This window comes from Grammomys surdaster, unplaced genomic scaffold (assembly GCF_004785775.1).
Source record: "Grammomys surdaster isolate TR1022 unplaced genomic scaffold, NIH_TR_1.0 184, whole genome shotgun sequence".
Taxonomy (NCBI): domain Eukaryota; kingdom Metazoa; phylum Chordata; class Mammalia; order Rodentia; family Muridae; genus Grammomys; species Grammomys surdaster.
Window position 1 is genome coordinate 3,931,522 of NW_021604629.1, and position 26,086 is coordinate 3,957,607.

Below are 26,086 nucleotides of genomic sequence, written 5' to 3' on the forward strand. Positions count from 1 at the left end.
AGGTAAAGTATGCTTCAGTTGAGAACCCTCCCCCCCAAAACAAAGAAACTCCCAACACTTACGAATGCCAGTTATTCAGACTATCTTTTAATGCACCCAACTTCCCAGTGTTAAAAAATCAGGGAACCAAAGGTTTCCAAGCAGCCTTATTACCCAGCTGTACATTAATACAAGAAAATCACCTCAAAACAGCACACAAATATCACGATCCCCAGAGCATAATATAAAACAGTCCTCTAATAAATATAAATATTTAGTATATAAGAATGTGCAATTACATAAGCAAAAGTCTTTTTAGTTAGCTAATGTTCACTTGCAAAGTTTACTTATTGCACAGTGTATCAGTTTCTCCTAAGAATAAAACAGGCTTTGCTCTTCTCAGCCTTTACATCAGCACACAGTCAGACTCTTTCTGAAACCCAGTGTCTACAGTATCCGAATCAACTCACTGTTACTGAGTGAGCACAGCACTAACATACAATTTACAACAATTCCCTAAAGCAGGAGGCAGTTCACACATCTCTGAAGGCACACAATTTCCTACCATGGTAAGTGTATTTACGTAGTCCTTATTTTAAAAAGACAAAGCTGTACAGAATAGAAAAAGTATACATTTTACTGATGAGACAAATGTACAACTTTTATGATTAGATCCTATGGTGAACTCTACCTACTGTACCTACCTACTGTTGACATCTGAAGAGTCACCACCCAGTTCAACGGAATGCATAGAGAACTCTGCTCACTACTTGATAAGGCAGTTGGAGACATGACACTTCACAGTAGACCAGTTAGCATCTCAGAGCTCACACTTTAAGAAAAGGGAAATGGGCAATAGCAAGTCACTGAACTCTTTCTTTCAGTTCTTTCAAAAGTGAAGGATTCTGGGGAACAGAAGTATTGGCTATTGCTAGAAATATCCCCAACCCCTAAACTATGCATTTCATTTCAGAAACACTTTGAAATGACACAATTTGAATTAAACCCAGCAAGTCTAAATCCAAAAGGACAATTTTAGGGCTAGAAAACACCTCAGAAGATCACTTATCCCAAGGCTTAAAGAATGTGTTCTATGGAGCACTTGCCAATCAACAGACGAGCTTCAATCATCTGCAAATATGTTTTAAAGATTTGTTTTTGTTAGTGTGTGTCTGTGTGTAACATGCATGTGGGTGTTCTAGAGATCAGAAAAGGGCGTTGGACCCCCTGGAGCTGGAGATGCAGGTGGCTGTGAACCACTAATGTGGATGCTGGGGAGTAAACTCTGGTCCTCTGCACGAACAGCAAGTGCTCTTACCACTGAGTTAGCTCTGTAGCCTGACCACCCCAATTTTTTTATTTTATTTTTTTGAAATAGAGTTTCAGTGTAGCCCAGGCTATTCTTGAACTATGTGGTGGAGATGACCTGGAACTTCTGGTCTTCCTGCTTCCTCCTCTCAAGTGCTAGGGTAGTAGGGGTGTACCAGCAGCACTGTTTTTATGCAGTGCTGGATGGAAGCCAGGCTTTATAGACACTAGGCAAACACTCTACCAACTGAGCTACACCTCTAGCCCTGAATTATTATTTTTACAAAACAGAAGTTTTTCATTCACAAATTCTAATGAAACTGTATCACCAATGCATTTTCACATTTTCATATACTGACTTAAAAGTGATCACACTGTTAAAGTTTACATAAGAAAACCTCTATTAGTAAAATGTAGCTTCTCTGTAATGGGGTAGCATTGTGTATGCACTCAGTGTGAATAGACTCTCAACATCTACTTGAAATGCTTATGTTTGAAAACCACAAATGCAATCTCAGTTCCTCCATAGGAACCTACAGCAGAGTAAGGCTTTCTCAAGGTCATGAAACCATCACAGCTAAGGTATGATAGATGACAGCACTGTGCAGGACTACTTAGCCATCTGGTATGCATGTCACTGTCCTGTCATTACAGTGAGTAGACTACTGATATCTTCAGTGTTTGTGGTGCAGAATCAAGCCAGACCTTTTTCTTTGAAAGGGATTTTATTTGAATGTTCATTAAAATCTGAATCAAGTCAGATGTTTTTCTGTGAAAGGGATTTTATTTGAATGTTCATTAAAATCTGAATCAAAAATCAATAAGCAGTAACTTCAATTGTGTACACCTATACTGAGGAAAATAGGAACATTTGCAAATTGCCAAAAATCAGTGAGAAGATTTCTATGGAATGCTAAAATTTCTTAAAGGGGACTTATTTCATACACTAGCTTTTTTATAGGCTGAACTGTTAGCATTAACATCTTCTTCCATAAGCCACTGCCGAGGTCGCTAAGGCTGCACTCCTGTTACTGTTCTCTCTCCAGAAGCTTGAATAGTGCAGAGAAATGGGGAGAAAGCCAATCGAGGTCTGGATTCTGGAGTTTTACAACTGCATGGTGAAGACATTTACCTGATCTTCCTCTTCTTTTAATCTGAGAAATTTGAGGAAACCGAAGCCTCAGAAAGGTATTTTTACCTAAAATGCAGTCTAGCTCAGGATTGGATGACTCAGTGTAACCTGGAAATATAAAATGTGTGTTTCTATAAAGAAAAAAATTCCCTCTGAAAACTCAAGCTACATGGGCATTATGAAAACTCCAATGGACACCTATTCAGGTCTGGAGATGCATTTCTAAAACAGCCATGAAGATCCCTCCAGTATAGTCCATCTTCGAGACAGAGTCCCAACCAGACAGTCCTAATCTGTGTGCTGCATCATGGCAACATAGAGAGTCGTTCCAGAACCCAAGGCCAAAGGTGACGTATAAAATCGGGAAGCTATTGGGCCACAGTACTGAAGGATCCAGGGGCAGAGCACACTCGACTCAGGTTCCAGCTGAGACATTAGTTTCAGTCACTTATCTCAGATGGCTACAACTGTCAACACTCTAAAATTAAAACCCACTAAGAAGATGCCAGAACAGTCCCTCCCTCCCTGAAAAGCAGTAGTGTCAAGTATTGCTGCTATCTGTAGCAAAGGGCTCAAGAGCAACATAGAATAGGTGGGCTATGGGAAATATGGCTAAACAGTAGCAAACTGTAGCCCACCATTGCTGGAAGACATGGGAGTTTATTTAAGAACGGGACATATTATCAGAATAGCAAAAATAAGAGGGTGGGAAACTGATATTTCTATGTGTGCCACAACGTCCCTCCTCTATGACAACAGTGTATTTGTAGTTTGGAATAACAACAGGAAGTCTTCCCCCAAGTCACGGCCTGTGGGGCTGGCCTGCCTCATCAGCCATGTTAAGAATATAGTTAGCCATGTCATCTTCAGTGGGTGCATCTGACACCACCCACGATTCATTTGCTCCAGTCATCTGTAGGCGACAAATGGGGCAGTTCCTGTGGCGATCACTCCTGTCAGGGAAATCCAAGCAAAACAAGTTTTTCTTTTCTTTTCTTTTTCTTTTCTAAAAGAACTTGTTTGTTTGAAAAGTACATGGCTTTAAAAATGCAAACAACATAAAAGTGTACAATGAAGAATTAAATTAATCTTTCTCTTTATCCCAACCTTTAATTCTCTTTCCCAGGGTCAACTAGTTGCCTTCATATTTTACTAGGATGACTGAAATGTCAAATATGTGGGAAAGGAACGAATGTGTATGTTCTCGCTGACCTTGTACCTACAGCTTATAAACCATTGTGTACTGGTGTATATAATCTTTTTTTTCTTTTCTCCTCTGAGTAGCCTTGATAGCTTGCTTGCTCCAGCCTTCTCAGGGCTGGGGACTGCAGCATGCTCTCACATACCTGACCTGAGTTTACTCTTTGTCAGAAACATGGATTGTATGGATATACTGCAAAGTATCTAATCCTCTCCAGGAGAAAGATACCTAGTCCCCTCATCTTGTTTGCTACCACCAGCCAAAATCTTCAATTCTTATTTCTGCACCCAAGTTTTCCTTAATAAGAATTCCTTATGTGTCCTAAGGGGAAGCCCCCTCATACCAATGGGAGAGTTAGTCAAAGAAGTGTAAAATGTGTAAAGTTTAAATATTTATTTTTAATTTAATTGGAAACCACTGCACCTTGGAACTCGTGTTTGGCCAGTGGTAGGCACACTTAGCAGAAAGGGTATTACTACTTATTATTTTGAGAAATTAAGGTCATTTTTTAAAAAAGATATTGAGTCTCTATGTAGCCCTAGTTGGCATAGAACTTGCTATATAGACCAGGCTGGCTTTGGACTCACAGAGCTCTGTCTGCCTCCGCCTCCTCAAGTGCTAGGATTAAAGGTGTGCACCACCACATGCAGCAAAAGAATTTTGACAAGTTATTACAATTAATGGTCAGAATAAAATGTCCTTCGGCTTAAAACCAAAAAGACTTAAGGGAGTTGTATAGGGATGGAACATTTGAGGTTTAAGACTAAAGGTGACACCCAATGCAGAGTAATTTCTGACACAGAACATATACATGATTACTTAAGATTATGTTTTGCAAAGGGATTTCTCTCATCAAATACTATTTCAGAAACTTAAATACCATGGTTTGAGCTAGAAATACATTACAAAGGAAAAGGCAATGTTTTTTCTCATCTCAGTGAAATCTAAGGCCAAAACAGCCTGTTTATCAACTGTGCTTTGGCTTTTGTTCAAAAACTGAGAAACTTATTCTAAAAACTACATGTGAAATTTAGAGTTGGCAGACATTATTTGGTTGATTTGGGGTCCTCCAGGGATGGTTTACAAGATGGGCTTTTTCTGTACATAAAACATCACAATTTAAGAGCAGTCAAATTCTGCTTCTGGTCAATAGGAACCAGATTTATCTTCCCACTAAAAACAACTGACACACAGAACACAATGTCCAGAAGTATGGTGTTAGGTGAGGTCTAATATAAAGCACCGGACATCAGACAGGGACGCGACTCCCAAGAGCTGAGAAGCAAAGTGAGCCTGTGGTTGGAAGTCAGCTGCCCTGTGAGAGTTTACAGGGCTCAGAACGAAAAGTAGGGGATCAGAAGGCCTGGCTGGCTGTTGAAGACCAGTTGAGGCCAGGTGGCGAAGTTCACAGGGCAGAACATTGCACAGCAGAGGGCCACAGAGAAACACCAAGAGACAGCAGGTCCCTCTACTGACCACTAGAGCCAGCCAGTGTGCGCAAATGCTAGGAGACTGAAGCTCTGAGAGTTGTATGCAAAGGCCACAGAGAGCATCGGTTGTGCTTCCAACTCCAGGAGCACCAAGTACAGCATTTTGAAGGAATTTGTCTCATCAGTGGGAAAGGAGTAACAGGAAATTAAACTTTGCTCTAGGCCTCCTAACAAACTGTAAAAGGACCCCAAACAGTTGAAAGTCCTTCTAAGTAAGCAAACCATATTTCAAAACAAAGCTTGGTTATTTACAGTATTAAGAATATTTAAAACCTAGATAGGTAAAATTCACATCTGGAAGGCAAATGAGCAGCAGAAAAACATTGTAAGACATGATGAAAAGGAAAACAATAAAGCCACACAAGACTGACAGGACATTCGAGCTAGCAGATAAATGAAAAGCTGTAAGTACAGTCACTGTACAAGAGTCTCCATATCTACTGAACGCAGAAACGGAGGCTAGAATGTGAGTGCGACCATAGAGCAGTGGCTGAGACAGAGGACAAGTTCAGGGTCAACACATGGTAATGGAGGCCAAAGGAAGGGAGTAGAGAAAAGCAGACAGACAAGATTTGAGAAAACAATGGCTGAAAAATTTCCAATATCAACAGCACCATTGCCCTACTATATAAACAAATCCCAAGCAAAGAAAGCTGGCTGGGTGGGGTGGTGACAAGGCATCTCCTACTCAAATTGCCTAAAGGCAGTGGAGAGATAAAGACCTTACAACAACCACACTGCCCCAGAGGAGAAGGATGCCGAGACAGCGCCTCCTACAACACGAAACGAGACAAAGTGGAGCCCAACAGTGAAGCCTGGAGGGAAAAGCTCTTGGCCTAGAATTTTGTAACAGAAAAAGTATCTTTGGAAAACAATGTTCAGATGTTTAATAGAATCATCAAGATATTCAACAGAATCTGCAGAAGACTACCAAAAAGTAAGTGGATTTCATAAGACTTCAGGATACAAGATGGTTATAAAATTATTTGTCTTCTTATGTACTAGCAACAAACAAAAACTACTCAGAACAGCACAAAACTATAAAATATCCAAAACTGCCAAGATCTCCAACACTGAACACTATAAAACTGCCTGCAGAAATGAGAAGCTTAACATTAAGAAACCAACTGTCCCAAACTGACATAGTCAATACAGTATCAATCAGTGTCTCTGCAGGCTTTTGTGAAGCCTGGTACACTGATTCTAACTCCCTATTAAAACATGTGGATCAGTGCCCATGACTCTAGATAGGGAGACTTGTAAGGCAGCAGGAACCAGGACAGCATGGGACTGGAGTGAAACAGATTTAGATCAGTGAACAGAAGAGTCGTGTACTTGAACAAATGATTTCAAAAAAGGTTTAAAGGTTAGTAAAGATGGTCTTTCAGCAAATTATATAAAACTGGGGTACAGGCTTAAATGTGAAATCCCAAACTTGTAGAAGATTAATAACTTCTGTGCCTTTGGAACAGGAAAAGATTGTACAGAAAGGATCACTGTCACAAACTGAAATTTAGCCTCACTGAAACAAAAACTTCTCCTTCAGAGACACTCTCAAGAGAAAGAAGACAAGCCATAGAAGGAGAGAAAACATGTACAGTCATATGATAATAACTCCCAATAAAGAATGGGCAAAGACTTGACTAGGCCATCATTTAAGAGGCACAGATGATAACCTGACAGCCAGTAGGGGATGAAAGGAAGAGCCATAGAGACACTGCCCCATGCCTGATTACAATGCTGGCTAGCACAGGCAAAGGCAGTGGAACTCCTATGTGGTACTGGAGCGGGCACAAAAAAAGATGAGAAGGAGCCAGGCATGGTGGCACACATCTACCCCAAATTTGAGAGGCTGAGGCAGGAGGATTACCATAAGATCCAGTTGAGACCTTCTTGGTCTCTACACTGCTAGATCTTGTCTCAACAAACAAACAACATTTTTTTTTTTAAAGTATGACTTCTTTTGGGAGTGAGCTGGCAATTTCTTGAGAAACACCTGCTATATGACCTGGCCACCTGAGGTAGCCACCTAAGAAAAAGTCGAAATAGATGTCCATAAAACTACTAGTCCACAACAGATAAAGAAGCCTTTATCTGCTAATTATCTGCACTTATAACATGGTTAAATCTTGAGCTGATTACACTGAATGAAAGGCACTAGACAACAGAGGGAACACTCTGTATGGTGCTACTTTAAAAAGTCTAGCAAATCCAAAGGACTGTTAGCAAATGAAAGCAATTAACAGCTGCCTAAGAACCAGGCTTCAGGTGATTCTGGGAGTGATGGATTTTCTCTTCATATTGTGACAGCTTTCATGAGTGTGCACATAAATTAAAGCATTTCTATTTAGACACATGTAGTTTACTCCATGTCATTATACATTCTCCTAAATGTTCCATTATCTTATAAGAAAATGACTTCAATTAACTGAGCTAATATCCCTCCAGATCCCACAGTTGAGGATTTGGTTCCTCCACACACATATAGAGAATTAATGGGGGGGGGCACAAAAAAGAACTGATTCTAGATCCAAATCAGGCATCAAGACTCTTAAAGTAAATGTGTCAAAACCATGCTGTGTCCCCACACTTCACAAGCATTAGGTATGAAAATACTGAACTAGGGGGCAGCATACCACAGGGACTACTCAGAGGACTAGAGAGCAAAGCTCTCATGGTTAGCACTCAAGTGTTTCTATTTCCAGTTGTTGATTCAGTCCCAGCTGACCTCTGCTATCCCCAAGGACAGTGGATAACTTACCATTTATCAATACACTTCTGACAGAAGCTGTGAGCACAGGGCAGGATGAGGTCAGCTCGCCCGTCCATGCAGATACAACACTCCTCCTCATCAGTCAGCTGCTTCACCCTGAGTGTGACAACTGAGCTGGACAATGACAGTCTCTGTGCATATGCTTCCTACTTTGTCTCACTGCCTTAAAAAGCACCAGTAAACACCCACAGTATAAACCACAGCACGACTTACATGCAGAGCGAAGGTCAGACCAAAATTAACATCTTCTGGGCATAGCAAATATGTTAGGGAAGAAACACCAATGTTAAGTTTCTAAAGACGGTAAAAGACAAATACTGTGCAGGTGAAAGAAAACTAAATCTGAACAAAAAACTGCACATTTAAGTCTTTCTGAAAGAACTCAGCCCATTTTAGGCATATTAAGTTTACATACAGGAAATCGACCAGTATAGAATTTATTTGCCATAAGGGTCACACACAGATGCCTCGTCATCAGGGCCTTACAGTGGCACTGACAGTATTGGAGGAGAGAAGAGGCAGCAGGGTCCTAAGATCAGACTCCAGAGAGAAGACAAAAGGACTGGAGACTTAGGGAGCTCTGGGAGAGAACCTTCTACTGATGCTGGCTACAAGCCAGCGCCACAGGAGCCCTGCTCCTTTGCACAGGGAGTTTAGGCAATCCCAACTCCAGTAGCTCAGCTTAAAATATCCATTTCCTTCTGCTCTCAAAATCAACTTCAGCCTCAATTAAATGAGTTAAAAACTGCATACAGCTGTTCCTTGGTTAGTCACCTCATAGGTTAGGTTTTTTGAATGTAATGTTTCCAAAAGTGATTTTCAATGTTTTATTCTTTGCGCTTTCCTGTTGCTTTAAACTGAACATTTCAAAGTATAGCCCCACTCTCCTTATGGGTAGGAGCTGTGTCTGATATAATTTCCATTCCCTGTGGTATTTACAGCATAGCATGAAAGTCGGCAATAACACTTGGAATTTGTTGACCTGAATATAATATAAAGAAATGCCAAATGTACAGCACATATAGTATGTGCCAAGTAAAGTACACACATTTGGAAATGTGAGAGGAAAAAAAATCACGGAACTTTGACAGAGAACTAGGAGCATAAAGTAAGTCATGGAGGCATAAAAGAAAACATGAAGCCTCTGTGTGTGTGTGTGTGTGTGTGTGTGTGTGTGTGTGTGTGTCTGTGTGTGTGTGTGTGTGCATGCAAGGCTGCATGATGCTCAGCAGTTAAACTGAGAGGAAAAGACTGATTATATAGCAAAGACAATCCGAGTCTTTAATGTCAGAATAATAACTCTGAACTTGTTCTAACAGGCAAACTAGCAGCAGCATGAGCTCTTGCTGATACAGGACTTTAAGAAAGTTAACTGAGAGTGGAAAGCAAGAGATAGTTTACAGAGAGGGAAACCAGGTAGAACCTTGTCTCACAGCTCTTGAGAGACAGCGGGGACTGGTTTAAGGAGCATTACAACAGACATACTGTGAGGGGGAGGTAACAGATTCATGTTTGCTCTGGTCATGGAGAAAAGCATGCCCATGAATTGAAATGGTGAAATGGGTGGAAACCTATATGCATAGAAATCTGATATGTGTGCTCACACATACACTTGTGTATACACACATATATACAATACATCAGTCACGTATAAATAGACACATCAACATTTCTATACATATCTGACATCTTAATGCCTTTTCAGTTCCACTGATTTAGCATTTCTGCTTATGGGCTTCAAATCTTCACCTGAGGATGTCAGCAACAGAGACTATAACAGACTCCCCAAAAGAGTGACAGGGTGTTCTGACAGGAAAGTTTCAGAGTTAGGAGCAGACGGCTATAAATAATAGCACTGTAGTCTGAGAAAAATGAGACACAGAGATTGCCAGAGGAAGGTACCCCATGCCCACAGTGACAGGACAGCCTCTAGGGTACGGAGAACCACATGAACAAAATCTGGAGACACTCTGGAGAACAAGGCTCAATGGGAATTTGTGTAGTTTTCAAACATTTGAAGGGCAGGCAGAAGAGATCAGACTTGTTTGGTGGAATTCCAGAGGGTATGGCCTCTCCACTCAAGGACACTCTAATGATTTACTAATCATGGTGACAGGTAACTCACACACACATACCATTACATGCAGGACACCTTCTGTGTGTACCATCTATTAACTCACTTAACTGCCCCAACAGTGCTCTGGGGCACTTGCCCTTGCTCTCATCCTCTTAAAAAGGTGAGAAACTGATGAAAGAGAAGAGTAAAGGCTCAAGCATAGGCCAATTGGTTCCAGGGCTTTTGCTATGCTGCCTCCAGAGGCCCAGACTACTCTGAGGCAAAAGGGAAAAGGAAAACGTTCACACTAGTAACGCTGTCTAGGTGAGCAGATTGCTCCTTTGAGGCAGTGAGTCTCACAGAGCTGTGGACGTTAGCAGTAATGCAACTTTTAAGTACAAGCTGGCTTCCCTTCAGTCAGCTATGGCTCAGACATGTTAGTGCAGAGACAGACAGACAGAGCAGCTCCTGGGACTAGTGGCATCGGAGCACCACAGAGCTGGCTCCAGCTCCTCTTCCAAACCACTGAGCTGCAATGGGCTAAACGTTTGAGTCTTGCCTATGTCAGCTTCTCGTCACGTACTTACTTCTTCTAAATCTACTTCCTCATCTGATCAACTGTATCCCCATGGAGTCACTGTTAGGATTTAATGAACTGCAAGTACGTCACAAAACTAGCCATTATAGAACAACACATCTAACATAAAGTGAAACTGTAGAAAGCTCCCAGACTCTCCTTCTACATACAAAGTCCTTTTTCTATGACCTGGTATCAGGATACCAGTGGAGGCTCACAACACGTGAAGCCAAGTACTAGCTCACCCAACCAGCTGGCACTGTTCTCCTAGTCGTCCTTGAGTCACACTTTCACCACCTTCCTGAACATGACCGCAAAAGGAACTTTTTACTTCTTGTGGTGTGGCTACAGAGGCAAGTAAAAAACCACTCTCAGCTTTCAAAACACTTAGAAAAAGATCACCACTCTGAAGTCAGACAAGAAAAGGGCAGAAAAATCAGACCTCTGACAGGCCTAAGCACTGCTACAGCACTGTGACACTCACACAGCAGGCTGGTAACATAGCCCACTAGTAAATCTAACAGGGAAGTCCAAATGGAAAACACAAGTCAACGACAACAGCACAGCACGTGGAAACCAGTTATTACGAGTGAAGCGAAAATGCAACTGTACCTGAAGCAATAGAGAGAAACTCCTGTCAGACGCTAACTCTAGAGGACAGAGTTGACACAGATTCTGCATCACACCACCCAGTGTCACAGTAAGACAGAACATTAACAAGCCTGGAACCACAGAAGCCTTTTTCCAATGAGATATTTACAAATTTAATTATGTCACATCAAGCAGCCACAGGTGGGAGCTTTCACACCCTAAAACCATAGGGGAGCTTACAAAGAACAGTAGATATGAGGCCTGAGTGAACAAGCACTGTCATGGCAAACTGCAGCTGATGTCACTTCCTCCTATGAAGGGTCCATATGTACACCACTGCTTTTCTTCCCTGAGTAGACACCAAGGCCTGAAGACAATATTTAAAAACTTAACTTCCAATTAAGTAACTTCTGAAATGATTTTGCCAGATTCTTGGACATAATGTTATAAAGGGCTTCAACTGTTTAAAAATCTGTTAAAGGGAATGCATCAGTATCTCCTGTCTAAATGTAAGAGACGGAGAGTGGATTCCTGGACAGTAAGCTGACAAACAGTTCCTGCTGTGAGCCACCTTAATCTGGGACTGAAATGAGTGGAAAGACAGACTAACCTAAAACTGACCTGCCTACAACAGGCTGAGACAGCAGAACTGAGGGTGTCACAGAGTGCTAGGGAGAATGCACTGTGATCTTAGCACTTTGCTATTCATTGTCCTGTGGCTCACACACCTGCCCATCCAGAGACTAGCCTGACAAGACGTTACAGAGGATGGGTTCCCATCAGGCTCTTCAGAGGTGGAGCTCTGAGCCAACACTCCAGCAGCTTGGCTTGTGATGTCTTTATATAGCTGGATAAACTGGTATAAATTCATGATCCGTGATGCCTCCACGATGCCACTGCTTTTGTTAATCTAGAAACACAAAGGGAGAGGGGAACATAGACACACAGCAGTCAGTCAAATGTCCTGGGAAATAGAAATTTACAGTGCACAATATATCTAGGAAAGTAATAGTCTAAATAAAAGAACATACACATTTTCTTCAATTCTCCTCAGAGAAGGAGAGCCCCCCTTGGGTACTACCCTACCCTGGGGCATTTCATCCCAGCAGGAGTAGAAACAATCTATGGAAGATGTCCAAGCCACTGATTCACTTCATTTGTGAAATCAAAAAATTCAATTGCTTTTTGAAGTTTAATGTAGCATTCTGGCTTTAGTTTAAAAGTACAAAATGAAGCATAACTATATACAAAAAAGGGGCTGAAGAAATAACTCAGTTGGTAGAGTGTATTGCATTTGATCCCCAGAACCCATGTTTTTTTAAAAAAAAGAAAAAAAAAGCCAAGCATTGAAGGACTGAAGAGGCAGAGACTGGTACATCTCTAGGGTCTGTGACTCACTAACATTTACTTTCAGTATACTATCCCATTCATTCTAGTGATACACACACACACACACACACACACACACACACAATTATCATACATATATCATAAAATCATATCATAAAGTTTTTTCCTTTTTTAATTAATGAAATCCAGTGTTCTTAAATCATCTTCTGAGATAGCTCTAACTCTTCAGACTACCTTTTATCCTTCAAGACTTGCTTAAGACTTGCTTAAGCAGACTCCATCCATGTCCATAAACAGAGTGCTATCATCTATATAATGTATTTCAGACTGTCAAGTGACTCATCTGGGCAGAGTCTGACTGGTCAGGAATGGACTTCTGGGCATTCACAACTGTGTAAATTATGACTTGTATGGCTTGTCTTACCTTTTAGAAGAAGGGTTGAGACTGAAGGAGAGCAAATAAAACTCATTTCCTCTCAAAGGCCTGTGGCTAAGAACTGCTATTCTGATTAACTTACTGGGAGCAGAAAGCTTTCTGCAACAGCTTCCATGATATTTTTAGCAGTTATCTACAATACAAAAACTAAACTACAAGATAGTATGTCTCTCATAAAAGGTCCACTCCATAACTCAAAATCACTACAACCTCTCTGATGGTTTGTTCTTACATGAATGTAATCCAATGTTTTTAAAAGAAGGGATTTCCTGAGATAACCAAGTTTTAAGGTCTCATCTCAGAGCTAACTATGGTGTCCTCTGAGGGCTCCACAGCAAGCTAAAGCTTCAGAAGACAGTTGGGAGGTGGGCATAATTTGATTGCCACTTTCTCTGATTGTAATAATCTCTCTGACTTGTCAATTGAAGAACAGTGAGAGTCAGACAGCTTGAAGGCAACATCAGTACCAAACGATGCTGGGAGATGACTTGGTAAAGTGCCATAAAGTGTCAGTCACACAGGAATGAAGACCCAAGCTCAGTTACTCAGTAACAACATAAAATCTGGGTACAATGGCATGTGTATGTAAGTTCAGTGCTGGGGGAGCAGAGATGAACAGATCCTGGGCACGGGTGGGGTACATGGCCTGCCAGTCTAGATAAAACAGCAAGTGAGCTTCAGGTTCTGTGCAAGGCTCTGTCTCAAAAAAAAAAAAAAAAAGGTGAAGACTGACAGAGAGGCAGACATCTGATGTCGACCTCTGGCCACGACCATGATGTACACATGCATATATAGACTACCACACATCCCATGCCCCCTACACACACATACACACACACACACACACACACACACACACACACACACACACCACTAAGCTTTATAAGACTAGCAAATCAATAACATTTATTTACAAAATCTATGACATTATTAAATGTGCCTCTAACTACCAAAACAGTCTAAGCTCTGAAACAGAAGACTCTACCAGTCTTACCTTGGTACAGACCACCCGTACAACCACTTTCCAAAAGGCAGAGGAATCGGACCCAGGTTGTACCTCAAAGAGAAGATGCTTTTCCTGGCCAGCAGCTACCTTAGCAGTTCTGAAAGAGGCAAGCACAATTGTTATTTTTATGAAAAGGTAATAGAACTTTGAAACCAGACTCAAGAAACCCTTTCCAAGAGGGAAGGAAATAACAAGTCAGAGACAGCAAAAGTGACTATAATAAATAGACTCCTATAACACAGGAACAGAGAATGTCCTGAACACACACTCCGTATCTTTTGAGTGTCTAAAAAAGATGTTTTGAAAAAAAATTAGTCCAAGGCTGGGCATGGTGACAGCAGCCTATAATCTCAGCACTTGGCAGACAGAAGGACAGAGGATCAGGAGTTCAAGGCGAGCTTGAGGCCAGCCTGGGCTGCAGGAGGTCCTGCCTAAAAGAAAACAAGCAAGAACAACACTGACAAACATAGCCCAAGAAACCTGGGACTTTAAGTAAGGGTTTACTGGCTTAGTGTACACAAATGCTGACCAAATGTGCACAGCCCTGAGGAATACCATATTCTTGCTTGAGTTCTGTTACATAACCACATTAACATACTTTTTGGAAAGCTTTTAATTTATAGTAATTTTTAATTTGGCCAGGCAAAACTAATAGTTTGTAGTATTAAGTATAGTTCTATTGCCCTTTCCTCATGAAGTGGTTACAAGCCTCGCTAGCATAAAGACCACACAACACTTTCAGTATCTTGCTATCAACACCAACTGCAATCAATCTGAAAACCTATCACTGCAGCTCCCTGTATTACTGCTCACTGTTCTCGGAACACTAGCAGGACAGCTGCAAACAGTTAAGTGTCTTCCAGCTAAGTAATGTAACTGGCCTCAGTCAGTACAGTCAGCCAAGGGAAACAACTCAGCTGTGCCAGCTTCCAGTTGCTTCCTGGATACCAAGCCACACCTCTGTAGGATTGACTTCATTGCTGGAGGGCAGCAGGAAGCACTGCACCTATGGAGTGTTCAACAATAGCCCATGGAAAAGAGTTTCAAGCTACAGTGCTGGCACTGCTTAGTATGCAGACACCAGCAAGAGCTTAGGTTTGTTTCTCAACACTATTAGAACAGAAACAAAACAAAGCAAGAAAACTATCAAAAATAAACAAAACAAGCCCTCAAACTCACTCAAATATCCTGTGCCAAATAAGTAAAAGAAATGTATTTTTACTATTACCCAATAATTTAGCACACAGGTGATATCACAGAACACAGCTTTTTTCCCCCTAGAACCTTTATATCAGTAAGGAAAATTTCATCAACTAATCTGAGTTTACATATATAAATTTAAGGACTAAAGGATGGCAAATGTTATTAAATTCCTAGGAGTTGGAACAATGCATGGGAGAAATGGCCCAGTGCTTGGTAAGGCCCTTGCCATCAAGCCTGACCACCTACAATACCTGGGATGCTCATGGTAGGAGAGAACAAATTCCAGCAGTGACCACTGACCTCTACATGTACACTTCCTCCATAAATAAATAAATGTATTCTGTTTTTTAAAAAAAGCTGAAACAAGAATAAGGTAACCAATTCTTCTAATATTACTAAATTCTTGGTCCTTTTTTATTCCTTACAAATATGATCTCAGAAACAAGCTATTTTTCTTTTTTCAATAAGTAAAATCCAGTGTTCTTAAAAGAAAGCAATTCCTGATAAAACCTTAAGACTGTCCTTTAGCCTTCATAACTGACTGAAAATAATACAGCTACATTCATAAAGAACGTATGATCTTCTTACCTAACATGTTTCATATCGTTAGTATGTCCTTTATGTCATAAATGCCTCTGGAACCAGTGCATACAGATCACTGAATGCTATTAATAGTGACTATACTACTACGAGTTTGTATTTAGTGGCCATGGGCTTTGAGGTGGTTGAAGAAGAAGTAATATAGGATAATGGAAGAAACTTCCAATTCAGAGACGGTTAGAAGTGTCATCAATATCTGAGTAATCAATTAAAATGGTTAGTCAGTTAAATACTCAAACCCTTGGCACAGTGCTTTGTGTATATTATGTGCTCAGTGATAACAGGTTAGATTGAAGAGACTAGAGAAAACTTTTAGATCTTACTTAAGGGGACTGGAAAGATGGATTGGTGGTTAAAAGCGCTGACTACTCCTCCAGGTGACCTTGGTTCAATTTTCAGCACTCACATGACGGCTCATAATGGTCTGTAACTCCATTCCCACTGGATCTGGTGCCCGTTTCTGGCTTCTACAGGCACCAGGCATGCATGTGGTGCACAAACATATGCAGGCAAAACCTCATACACATAAAATATGAATATTTTTAAAGATATTATTTAAAATATCTTAGGCAAGTTTTAATTAAACTCCCAAAGGGACAGAAGACTCATACAGAATAAAGAAAAGTAGAAATAGGTTCTATCAGAGGAAGGTTTAAGAGGAAAAAGTGTCACCCACCCTTCTGCCACAGCAGGAACAAACCAGCAGTATTGAGAAAGCATAGGGAACTAAGGCCATTCAAGGTCAAAGAGCCTTTTGTATTCTAAAAGCTTCTATATCAATCAGCACAAAAACTAGAGATGAAATCTATAAAGAAAGACTAAGTTCAAGGTGGAGAAATTGGCACTCTATCCTAGACAGAGATTCACTCAGGAGAGGTGAAAAGACTTAAAGTGACCCCTCACTGCACATGCACACTAGTGAACAACAGGCAGCCACACACACTGGCACACTGGGATGCTCCCTTTAGTGACAGTGGAAATTCTCTTCTGTTTATGTGCTCCTTTAAGTGTAAGTACTTTTACACAAGAGTCAATTAGTCTCTTAGTACACAACGGCTGAGCTACAATACATTTCAGAATTGCTTCGCTATACCCATTGCCTGTATTCTAAATATCATTTTAAGTTCCTCCATCCCTCTGTTCCCTTTCCACATTTTAAAATGGCTACACTGAAGTCTACTTAGAGCAGACAGTCAATGTGGTACTTTCTAACTTATGCTAAAAAGCTCAAATTGTCACCATCAGTGCATGCGGTCACCTCCTACAGTCATGACAAACAGGGGCATTAAGGGAAAACAGAATAAAGAGGAGCAGGCCTTACACGTCATTGAGCTCAGCTACTCGCCCAAGAAATTCCTCATAAGTTAAGGAGCCACTTTCTCGAACCAAGGTGACGTGCTTTACTACTTTTTCTGGTAACTTGTTAATAACCAACTGCGTCTGATCCGAAATTTGCTGTCCCATGGTGAAATGATGTCTTTCAGAATTCAGAAAGAGTTCTGCTTCACATAGTTTCTGTTAAATAAAATGCAAAAGTTATTTTACATAAATATAAAGACACCAATATACTCTTTGTCCTAGTTAGGGTTACTATTGCTTTGATGAAACACCATGACCAAAAGCAACTTGGGAACAAAGAGTTTATTTGGCTTATATTTCTTTATCATAGTTAATCACTGAAGAAAGTCAGGACAGCCACTCAAACAGGGCAGGAACCTGGAGGCAGGAGCTGATGCAGAGGCCATGGAGGGACGCTACTTACTGGACTGCTCCTTATGGCTGGCTGACTCTGTTTTCTTATAGAACCCAGGATCACCAGCCCAGGGTGACCCCACTGACAATGGACTGGGCCCTCCCCCACTGACCACCAGTTAAGATGACCTACAGGCTTGCTTACAGCCCCATCTTATGGAAGCAATTTCTCAGATGAGGTTCCCTCTTCTCAGATGTCTTTAGCTTAGACGAAGCTGACATAAAAATATTCAGTATACCCATCCTTCAAAAAAAAAAAAAAAACTACAAGTACCTGAAGGGGGGATTCAGTCAACTCAAATGAATCTGACATACAATGTATCTAACCATAGTCTTTAAAGTAAAGATTTATGTTAATTTTTCAGAATCATACAGCTAAATGATTAAGGTACTGGAAGAGGGAATGGGTCTCTAACTACCAAAAAAAGTCATTAAACACACACAGACATACACAGACACAGACATGCACGCACGCACGCACGCACGCATGCACACACACACACACACACACACACACACGGAAAGAGACAGTCAAGTGACTACATTTTCCTAAGAACATTTCCAGGCTGTCTCCTATATGTCACACTCCAAACTAAATGCTCTCCATATGTGACATCATTTATTATTCACAGTATGCTATAGGGTAGATGTATTTTTGTATCCTTATTCTATGAGGAACGAAGTGGTTAAGTCCATGGTATGAGGCAGATGTGAAGTTAGAATTCCCACCTCAAGAAATTTCATTTCACCGGGCAGTGGTGGCGCACGCTTTTAATCCCAGCACTTGGGAGGCAGAGGCAGGCTGATTTCTGAGTTCGAGGCCAGCCTGGTCTACAGAGTGAGTTCCAGGACAGACAGGGCTGCACAGAGAAACCCTGTCTCGAAAAACAAAAAAACAAACAACCAAAAAAAAAAAAAGAAAGAAAGAAAGAAAGAAATTTCATTTCATTTACCATTTAAAAAAAAATCTATCTTTTACTCAATTAACACCTTTACCACGTAAAGCAAGTAGTAACAATTACTTAGAAGAGAATCTTAGCTTGCTTTATCACTTAATAAAAATGACATTATAGCTTTAAATATAAATACAAATAAAAATAAAAATAGATATAAATATAACTATAGGGCTGGCAAGGTGGCAAAGGCACTTGCTGCCAAGGCTGACAACGTGAGTTCTATCCCCAGGACTCACAAGATGGAAAGAGAGAACCAACTCTTGAAAGTTGCCTCTGACCTCCACATATACACTGTAGTATGTGCAGCCCTAGACACATATACACATATACACAAGACAACTAAACATTTAAAAGTATGACTTCAAAATATATAGCCATAAATATATATCACTTTCAGTATTAAAATTTAATGTACTGCCTGAGGAGTATTTAAAAATTACTTTAAATATAGCAAAAGTATAATTATACTAAAAACAAAATTCCCCCATTACTATTTTCAATCTGAACATATATGGTAGCAATAAATACTGTACTAGAGGGATAATGAAAAAGAAGGACACTCAGACTACCAAAACCTAACCTCTGAAGGCAAAAGATTGCATTTTAAGTATGTCAAAGTATAACAGGTTTGTACCAAGTACATCCAAAGAGGAACCATTAAGATTCCCAGCTTAGAGAAGGTGTCCAGGGAATTCACCTTAGTGGTTCCTGGGTGGTACAAACTAGTGACATCTCTAAACACAATAGTGTTGAACTCCATTTTATTCTAAGCAAGGACACTTTCCAAACAAAATTTCCCAAATTCCCAAAACCTAAGAAAAAATATAAAATAGAACTTATAAAGTGAAAATAAGGGTATGGCAAAAAACAAAACAAAACAAACAAACAAACAAAAAACAACAAAAACCTATCAAGAAAAGCAGTAACTTTACATTTAAGGAATATAGATATTTAAATGAATGCTATCTTTACCCTTCATGTTCTGGTTCAGATGTGTAGAAATAACATAAGTAAATGTCTACAGACCAACTGGAAACAACTGTCATACATGGTCTTTCTAAAACTTATGTTTATCTGGGTGGTGGTGGTGTACACCTTTGATCCCACCACCTGGGAGGCAGAGGCAGGCGACTGCTGTGAGTTTGAGGCCAGCCTGGTCTACAGATCGAGTACAGGACAGCCATGACTACACAGAGAAACCCTGTCTTGAAAGCTAAAAATAAAGAAATAAAAATATATTTAATAAGTACTGTGTGTGGTGCTTATGTCTTAGAGACAAGATGGTGAGTAAACTTGAAAAGACAGGGTTCTTGGCACCACAGGGCACCCAACACAGTTGGGGGAAGGGCAATAGTGATACAAATAAGTATATAATTACAAAACGAGCCAGGCGGTGGTGGCGCACGCCTTTAATCCCAGCACTTGGGAGGCAGAGGCAGGCGGATTTCTGAGTTCGAGGCCAGCCTGGTCTACAGAGTGAGTTCCAGGACAGCCAGGGCTACACAGAGAAACCTTGTCTTGAAAAACAAAACAACAACAACAAAAAAAATTACAAAACGAGAAGCACTAAACTAAACAAGTACAGGGTGACTTGAAAGCCTGGAAGAAGGCGAAAGACACTGGTCTTGAGTTGGAAAAGAAATTCTGGCAAACACTTGAGTCCAGAAAGATAGTCTGGGTTTGTAACAGAGTCAGGGCATGGTGGGAGGACATTTTAGGCAGAGGTCTTCCAAAGCATGAGATAGGTAGATCGCAGTACCTTTGAGGGAAATAAAACACACTGGGGTTACTTAGAGAAGGGAGCTATTGACATCAAAACAAAAAACAACATCAAGATGGATATGTAAGATTTTTTTCAGATAACTGGAAGACAAGATTAGGTCTGCTTGCCCAATCTGGCTGACTGAAACTAGAATGAATGAACCATATCTATTCAATAAAGAGACTTGCTAAGTCTATAACTACAGCAGGATATTAACTCTTGAATGTGTTCTGAAAAGCTGACTGCACAAAAGCACCAAGGTAAGATGTGCTTTAAAGCAGCACAAAAACAGAAGTCCTGAGGCTTTAGATTAAAATAACATTATAATAGGTCTAGCAAAGATGTCAAAATAATTCTAAATTCCTGCTAGGAACAGATGTCTACAGCAAGGAGTCTCCTACTCTACTGGGTTAAGCAGGAGGGCATTTGTTTGTTTGATTGACTGATTTTCAGTTCAAGGCAGTCACACCTTTAAAAGAGTAGAACATATTTAAGTCTCGGGTCTAGAAACAGAAACAAGGCAACTTACTGTGGCTGAGCACAACTAGGTAATGACCAGGGCAGCACAACAGCCTGTTCAAATATTTGATGAGCTGTCACATGGAAGAGGAAGTGAGATTTTTCATGCGTACAAAGAGATTAGCCAATAAGTTCAGAGGGAAAGTCCAGACTTACTGTAAGAATGCCCTACCAGCCAGCGATTGGAAGTGCTATTGTAACATACGTGAACTTCTCAATGACATGATACGAAAATGTTTAAAGATTGCAAGTTTATCCAATGAGCGGCATAGAGAATTTTCCAGGTGCAAAGTGGAAGCATTAATGTCTAACCCAGCGATTCTCAACCCCAAAAGAACATCAGAAAGCACAGGTATTTCCATAATTATAACGGTGTCAAAAACAGTTATGAGGTAGTAAACCTAATTTTATGGCTGGGGGTCATCATAACATAAGGAACTGTATTTAAGGGTCACAGCATTAGCAAAGTTGAGAACCACTGCTCTCAAAATAAAACCTAACTTCCTCAAGCTTTGCTGTATCAGCTTAAACAGTCAGACTCTAATCAGACAGCCTGAAACTTCCAATTCCATCTACATTACCTAACAAAGGAAACCAAACTTCTAAAATGGTCTCAAAACTTAATGGAACTCATGACAACTGAATTAAAATTTGTAGGGAGGTAACAGTTTCTTCCTTTACTTTTGGATCTCCAGCTGTTCCCAAGAATAACTGAATAAATAGAAGAAAACTACACACGTTGTGTGGAGAAGTCTTCATAAGAAAAATAAGACTCTAACTAGGACCCAGGGCACATATACTTACTGGACAAAGATGAGTAAATTGTAAAAAAGATGACAATAGACTTGGGGGTAGGGCTTGTAACTGTGGGAAAGTAGTGAGGAACGAGTTACTCAGACAAGTCTGTGGTGATTTCTCTTGGCTTTGAGACCTATCTCTGATCGTAAGATGTCTTCCTTTCTCCAGGTAAAAGGTACTTTCATCACATGACTGTCTCTTCTATCTCTTTAAGGAAGAAAAAGGAAGATTCCAGTACACTTCTTTTATCTGCTGTATTTGTACCTTAAAAGGCTTCTCATGCCCAAGTGTCTTATTTTGATACCCTACATTGCTCTTCAAAACCCATCTGAAAAGAAGCCTTTGTTGTTTCTTGAATTAGAAAATGTTGCATTGTCTCCCTGGTACCCTAACTTTGAATGGCAAGGTTTATAGTGTGAGGTAGCATATTGTTTTCCTGTAACTGTGTTTAATATCCAGAAAACTGATTCAATGACTCATGCCTACCTGAGGGCACGGAATGAGGGTGTTCAAACTGGCTAGGAGGGAAGACCCTGCATTTAACTAATATTAACCAATTTCATCAGTAGTGTAAAAATATGATTATTTACATATAGTATGGAGCCACTGAGATGAGTATCCACAAAAGCAATCTGCTGAGACCACCCTTCAGTCACCAACCTTCTCAGTATTGCTCTTTGAAGATTTATATATTGTTATCACAGCATGTACCGTTCAATCAAGTCACTTTACTCACTTCCCCCATGAGTTCTTCAGGACACACACCTGTGCTCTTGCTTCTGGGTAGTAGGTAAGTCTATAGCATTTCTCTGGTCAATACAGAAATTTTTTTTATCATTCATCTAGTATTCTTTTATTAGCTCAGTCATCCACACTAATATGACATAGAATTTAAAATTATATTTATGAATAAAATTGTGAAAACTTATCACACACACACATCACACACAAACACATATGAAATCTTCACAACAAAGTATCTCTCTTGAAATCATAGAGCAGAAGTATTGCTTACATAATATGCAAACCACTGGCAATAAATTTCAGTAAAATACAAGTCTGTGGTCAAAATTCCTCAAGGAGCTGTGATCTCTTCTAGTAAGAAAGAGATGTGCTTCCCGACAGTAGCCTGAGGATTTTCTAAGTAAGAGCTGTTATTCTGAAACTCACAGGAACATCAAGGATTCCAAGAATATGCCACATTCTTCAGTGGGTGGCATATACAGTTAACTGCTTCTTTTTCTAACAAATGAGTTGCTGTAGTTCAAGTATTCCTTATAAGAATATAACAACCGCATCACTAATAATTCTGATACAAGGAATTTCCTGAAAATGTGAAACATCAGCTGTTCAGAAATGACGCAGAGGGAAACTAAGTCCATCAAAGCGCAAGACGACTGGGTGAGGGCTGGAAAGTTCAGCTGGGAAAGCGCTTCCAAGAAGCACCAGGCCCTTGGTTCTATCTCTGAACCCATGTGAAAAGACAGAGCAGTGGCACACTTGTGATCTTAGTGCTGGGAGGGCAGAGACAGGAGGATCCCTGGGACTTGCTGGCCACTAGGTGTAGTATCCAAGGCTGACTTCTGGTGTCACACCAGATGACTAGTGGACAATGACTGCAGTACCAAAGGCACCTGTGAAATTTGTTAAACTTTGTAACATCTTCCATCTTAGTAATACATACTAAGTTCTACAACTGGGACTCAAAGGATACTACTTACTTTATTATTCACTATTTTCACAAAGTCTAAATTTACAAAGAGGTACTAGCTGTTGAAATTAACACAGATATCCAATGATTAGGTTGGTCAGAGTCGGTATAAAATCTAGAATGCCTGTTCTGGGGTCAAAGGTATTAAGGAGGAGAAATAAAACTAAAGAAATCTCAACAAACAAACAAACAAACTGAAAACCTATATACAAACAGAGTATTGAGTAATTGCTGGAGTTCTAATAACACCAGTGTGTTTAGTAACTACACTTCTGACTTAGAAAAAAATATATTCTCTTTCCACTTTCTCTACCTTTTTAGAAAGAGAAATCAACTTCCTCCAGTTAAGAGAATTTCAAAGAATATATATCCTATATGTCCCTTATATATATGGTTCCCCTATACCAAATGACAAAAACAACATATTCTTGAAAAACACAATCATATTAAGGAGGAAAATAGAAATCGAAACCAGCCAGCACGGAAGGGGTAAAACAAAATCCATGCAACTCCCGAGGGTTCTGAATTCAGAAGGCATTACTTCTCAAAGACAACTATCAGGACCATTGGTCGGGTGGCAGTTCACAGCCCAGGTAAAATTCTGAAGAATGAACTTCATCCTACAGCAAGCATGGTAAGGGGTGTGTGAAAAAGATAATCTTAGTTTGAGAAATAAAGATTAAAAGCAACTGAGAGTGTTACTAGAGCTACATGTATGCCAATAGAAGGACATGAAATGCTGGGCATCAGGAAATGGGGCTGGGTCAGAATATGAAAGCACACTGCCATTTATTTAATAGGTAGGCTGGAGACAAATTCCAACAATAGTAACCCCACATTTTGTAATGAAACTGCACACAGAAGGCAACTTACCCTACAATTATGATTAGCAAGGAAACTTTTTTTTAAAATGTCGGTTCTCAAGGTAGCAATTAGCTTGACAAGCAAAGACCCAGGTGCACTGCCAGGGCAGCTTTAGTAGGAGGGTTGGCCAACACCACAGGCCCAGGCTTTCCCCTCAGAAGTCTTGCCCTGTGGCCACCCTGTGGCTACCCTTCCGCCCCGGCCCCCGCCCCTAGGCCCCTCCTTGGCGCACCTGCTCCGCTAACCAACAGCTAAACTGCTCAGTGCGCCAGCGCCAAGATTCAAAACAGCGCGAACTGGTCCCTGAAACCTCTCCTCGACGCCACGACGAAGGCGGACCCAGAGCATCCACCCGCCCCTGGAATCGGCGCCCAAAGTCCGCAGCCGAGGCCCTGACTAGTGGGCCCTAGCTCCCCTGAAGCCCGGTTCCACACCCTGGTGCTGCCCAGGCCTCCACTTCCTGCTCCAGGACCGTGGAGCGGCTGGGAAGGGACGCAGCGAGGGGCGGCGCTGCAAGGCTCACCCTGTTCAAGGCATCGCTCTCCCCGCGCCAGGGACGCCGCCTTGGCCGCTGCTTAGCTAAACCCACTAGGCGGCAGCGGCGCGGTCCGCAAACCAGTCGCACCTCAGTGACGTACGGCCACGCCCTCACGCGTTGCCTGGAGACGGAGCTCCACCCCCCCACCCCCCTTGCTGGCTTTGGAGGCTTCTGTGGCTAAAGACTGCTGGCAGAGACAGGCAGGCAAAATATTCACATACATAAAAATCAATAAAATAAAATAATTTTGTAAAAAAGACAAAAAATGAAGAGGCAAGTCACAGACTTCGGAAAAGCAAAATACATTTAACAAAGGACTTCTAATTAGAATACGCAATTCTTACCCCTCCCAAAAAAATGTGTTTTAAATGGCCAAAGACTAGACGAGTCTTCTAGAGTTATGGACAGCAAATAAGCACATGAAATGATGTCTGATATTGTTATGCAAATTATAAGGAAAACGAATTATCAATACAATACCACAGTGGCTAAAGGGAAAAGAACTGTATTAAATATTGACAAAGATGCTGAACAAGTAGAATTATAGATTGTCTGTTGTAAAACGATACAATCATTTGGAAAGAGATTGTGGCCATTTCTTTAAAACCTAAGCACAAACATTCCAACCACATAATCCTGTCATCTTGCTTCTAGAATTCATCCACATGAAGACTAGTACGCCAACATCAGATACCTGCTATGGTTTGAATGAAAATGGTCTCCATAGGCTCATGGGGAATGGCACTATTAGGAAGTGTAGCCTTGTTGGAATAGATAAGGCTTTGTTGGAAAAAATATGTCACTGAGTATGGGCTTTGAGGTTTCAGATGCTTAGGCCAGGCCCAGTGTCACTCTCTCTTCCTGCTGCCTGTTGATTCAGATGTGGAGCTCTCAGCTACCTCTCCAGCACCACGTCTGCTTGTGTGCCTCCAGACTTCCCACCATGACTATTATGGACTAAAATGCTGAACTCTAAGCCAGCCCCAATTAATTGTCTTCCTTTATAAGAGTTTCTGTGGTCATGGTGTCTCTTCACAGCAATAGAAACCCTGTGACACATATCAACCGGTGAATGGAAAACAGCTAAAGTAAAGCCACACAATGGAATATTACTCAGCAATCATAAAGAATACATGATTGACACACTTAACAATGTGGATGAGCCAGAAATACTTAGACTGAAAGAAGATAGACCTTCCAAAAATATTGTAGAACAGCCTCCACCCGCAGGAATCTTTAGTGACAAAATCAGATCCGTGGTTGCTTAGAGGACAGTGTCAGGTAGGAAACACTGCAGTGTTAAAATGGGGATTAGAGGTGACTCACTCAATGGTAAAACACCTGCCTAGCATGCGTAAGCCTTGGCTCAGATTCAAACACCAGTCCTCCAAACCTTCAAAGGGTAAGAAGAAACATTTTAGGATACTAGCTATGTTCCCTGTCTCAGAGCTTGATTGCCCCACAGACGTGAATATAATATGAAA

The 26,086-nt window shown here is 40.8% G+C and overlaps 1 protein-coding gene across 3 annotated transcripts; it reads right to left on the bottom strand.

Annotated features, from left to right (window-relative positions):
* Positions 1-65: 65 nt before the first annotated feature.
* Positions 66-24,678, bottom strand: Rnf141 (ring finger protein 141). Of its 3 annotated transcripts, none has more exons than XM_028768090.1 (6): positions 24,588-24,678; positions 17,024-17,217; positions 13,888-13,996; positions 11,836-12,017; positions 7,872-7,979; positions 66-3,372 (listed from the first exon to the last, which is right to left on the bottom strand). In XM_028768090.1, exons 2-6 carry the CDS (start codon positions 17,164-17,166, stop codon positions 3,222-3,224), a joined length of 693 nt encoding a protein of 230 aa, XP_028623923.1. In that variant the 5' UTR covers positions 17,167-17,217; positions 24,588-24,678; the 3' UTR covers positions 66-3,221. The 3 variants fall into 3 exon arrangements, with proteins under 3 accessions (XP_028623923.1, XP_028623925.1, XP_028623924.1); XM_028768092.1 differs by lacking the exon at positions 24,588-24,678 and adding an exon at positions 24,297-24,429; XM_028768091.1 differs by lacking the exon at positions 24,588-24,678 and adding an exon at positions 24,074-24,161.
* Between the last annotated feature and the right edge of the window lie 1,408 nt (positions 24,679-26,086).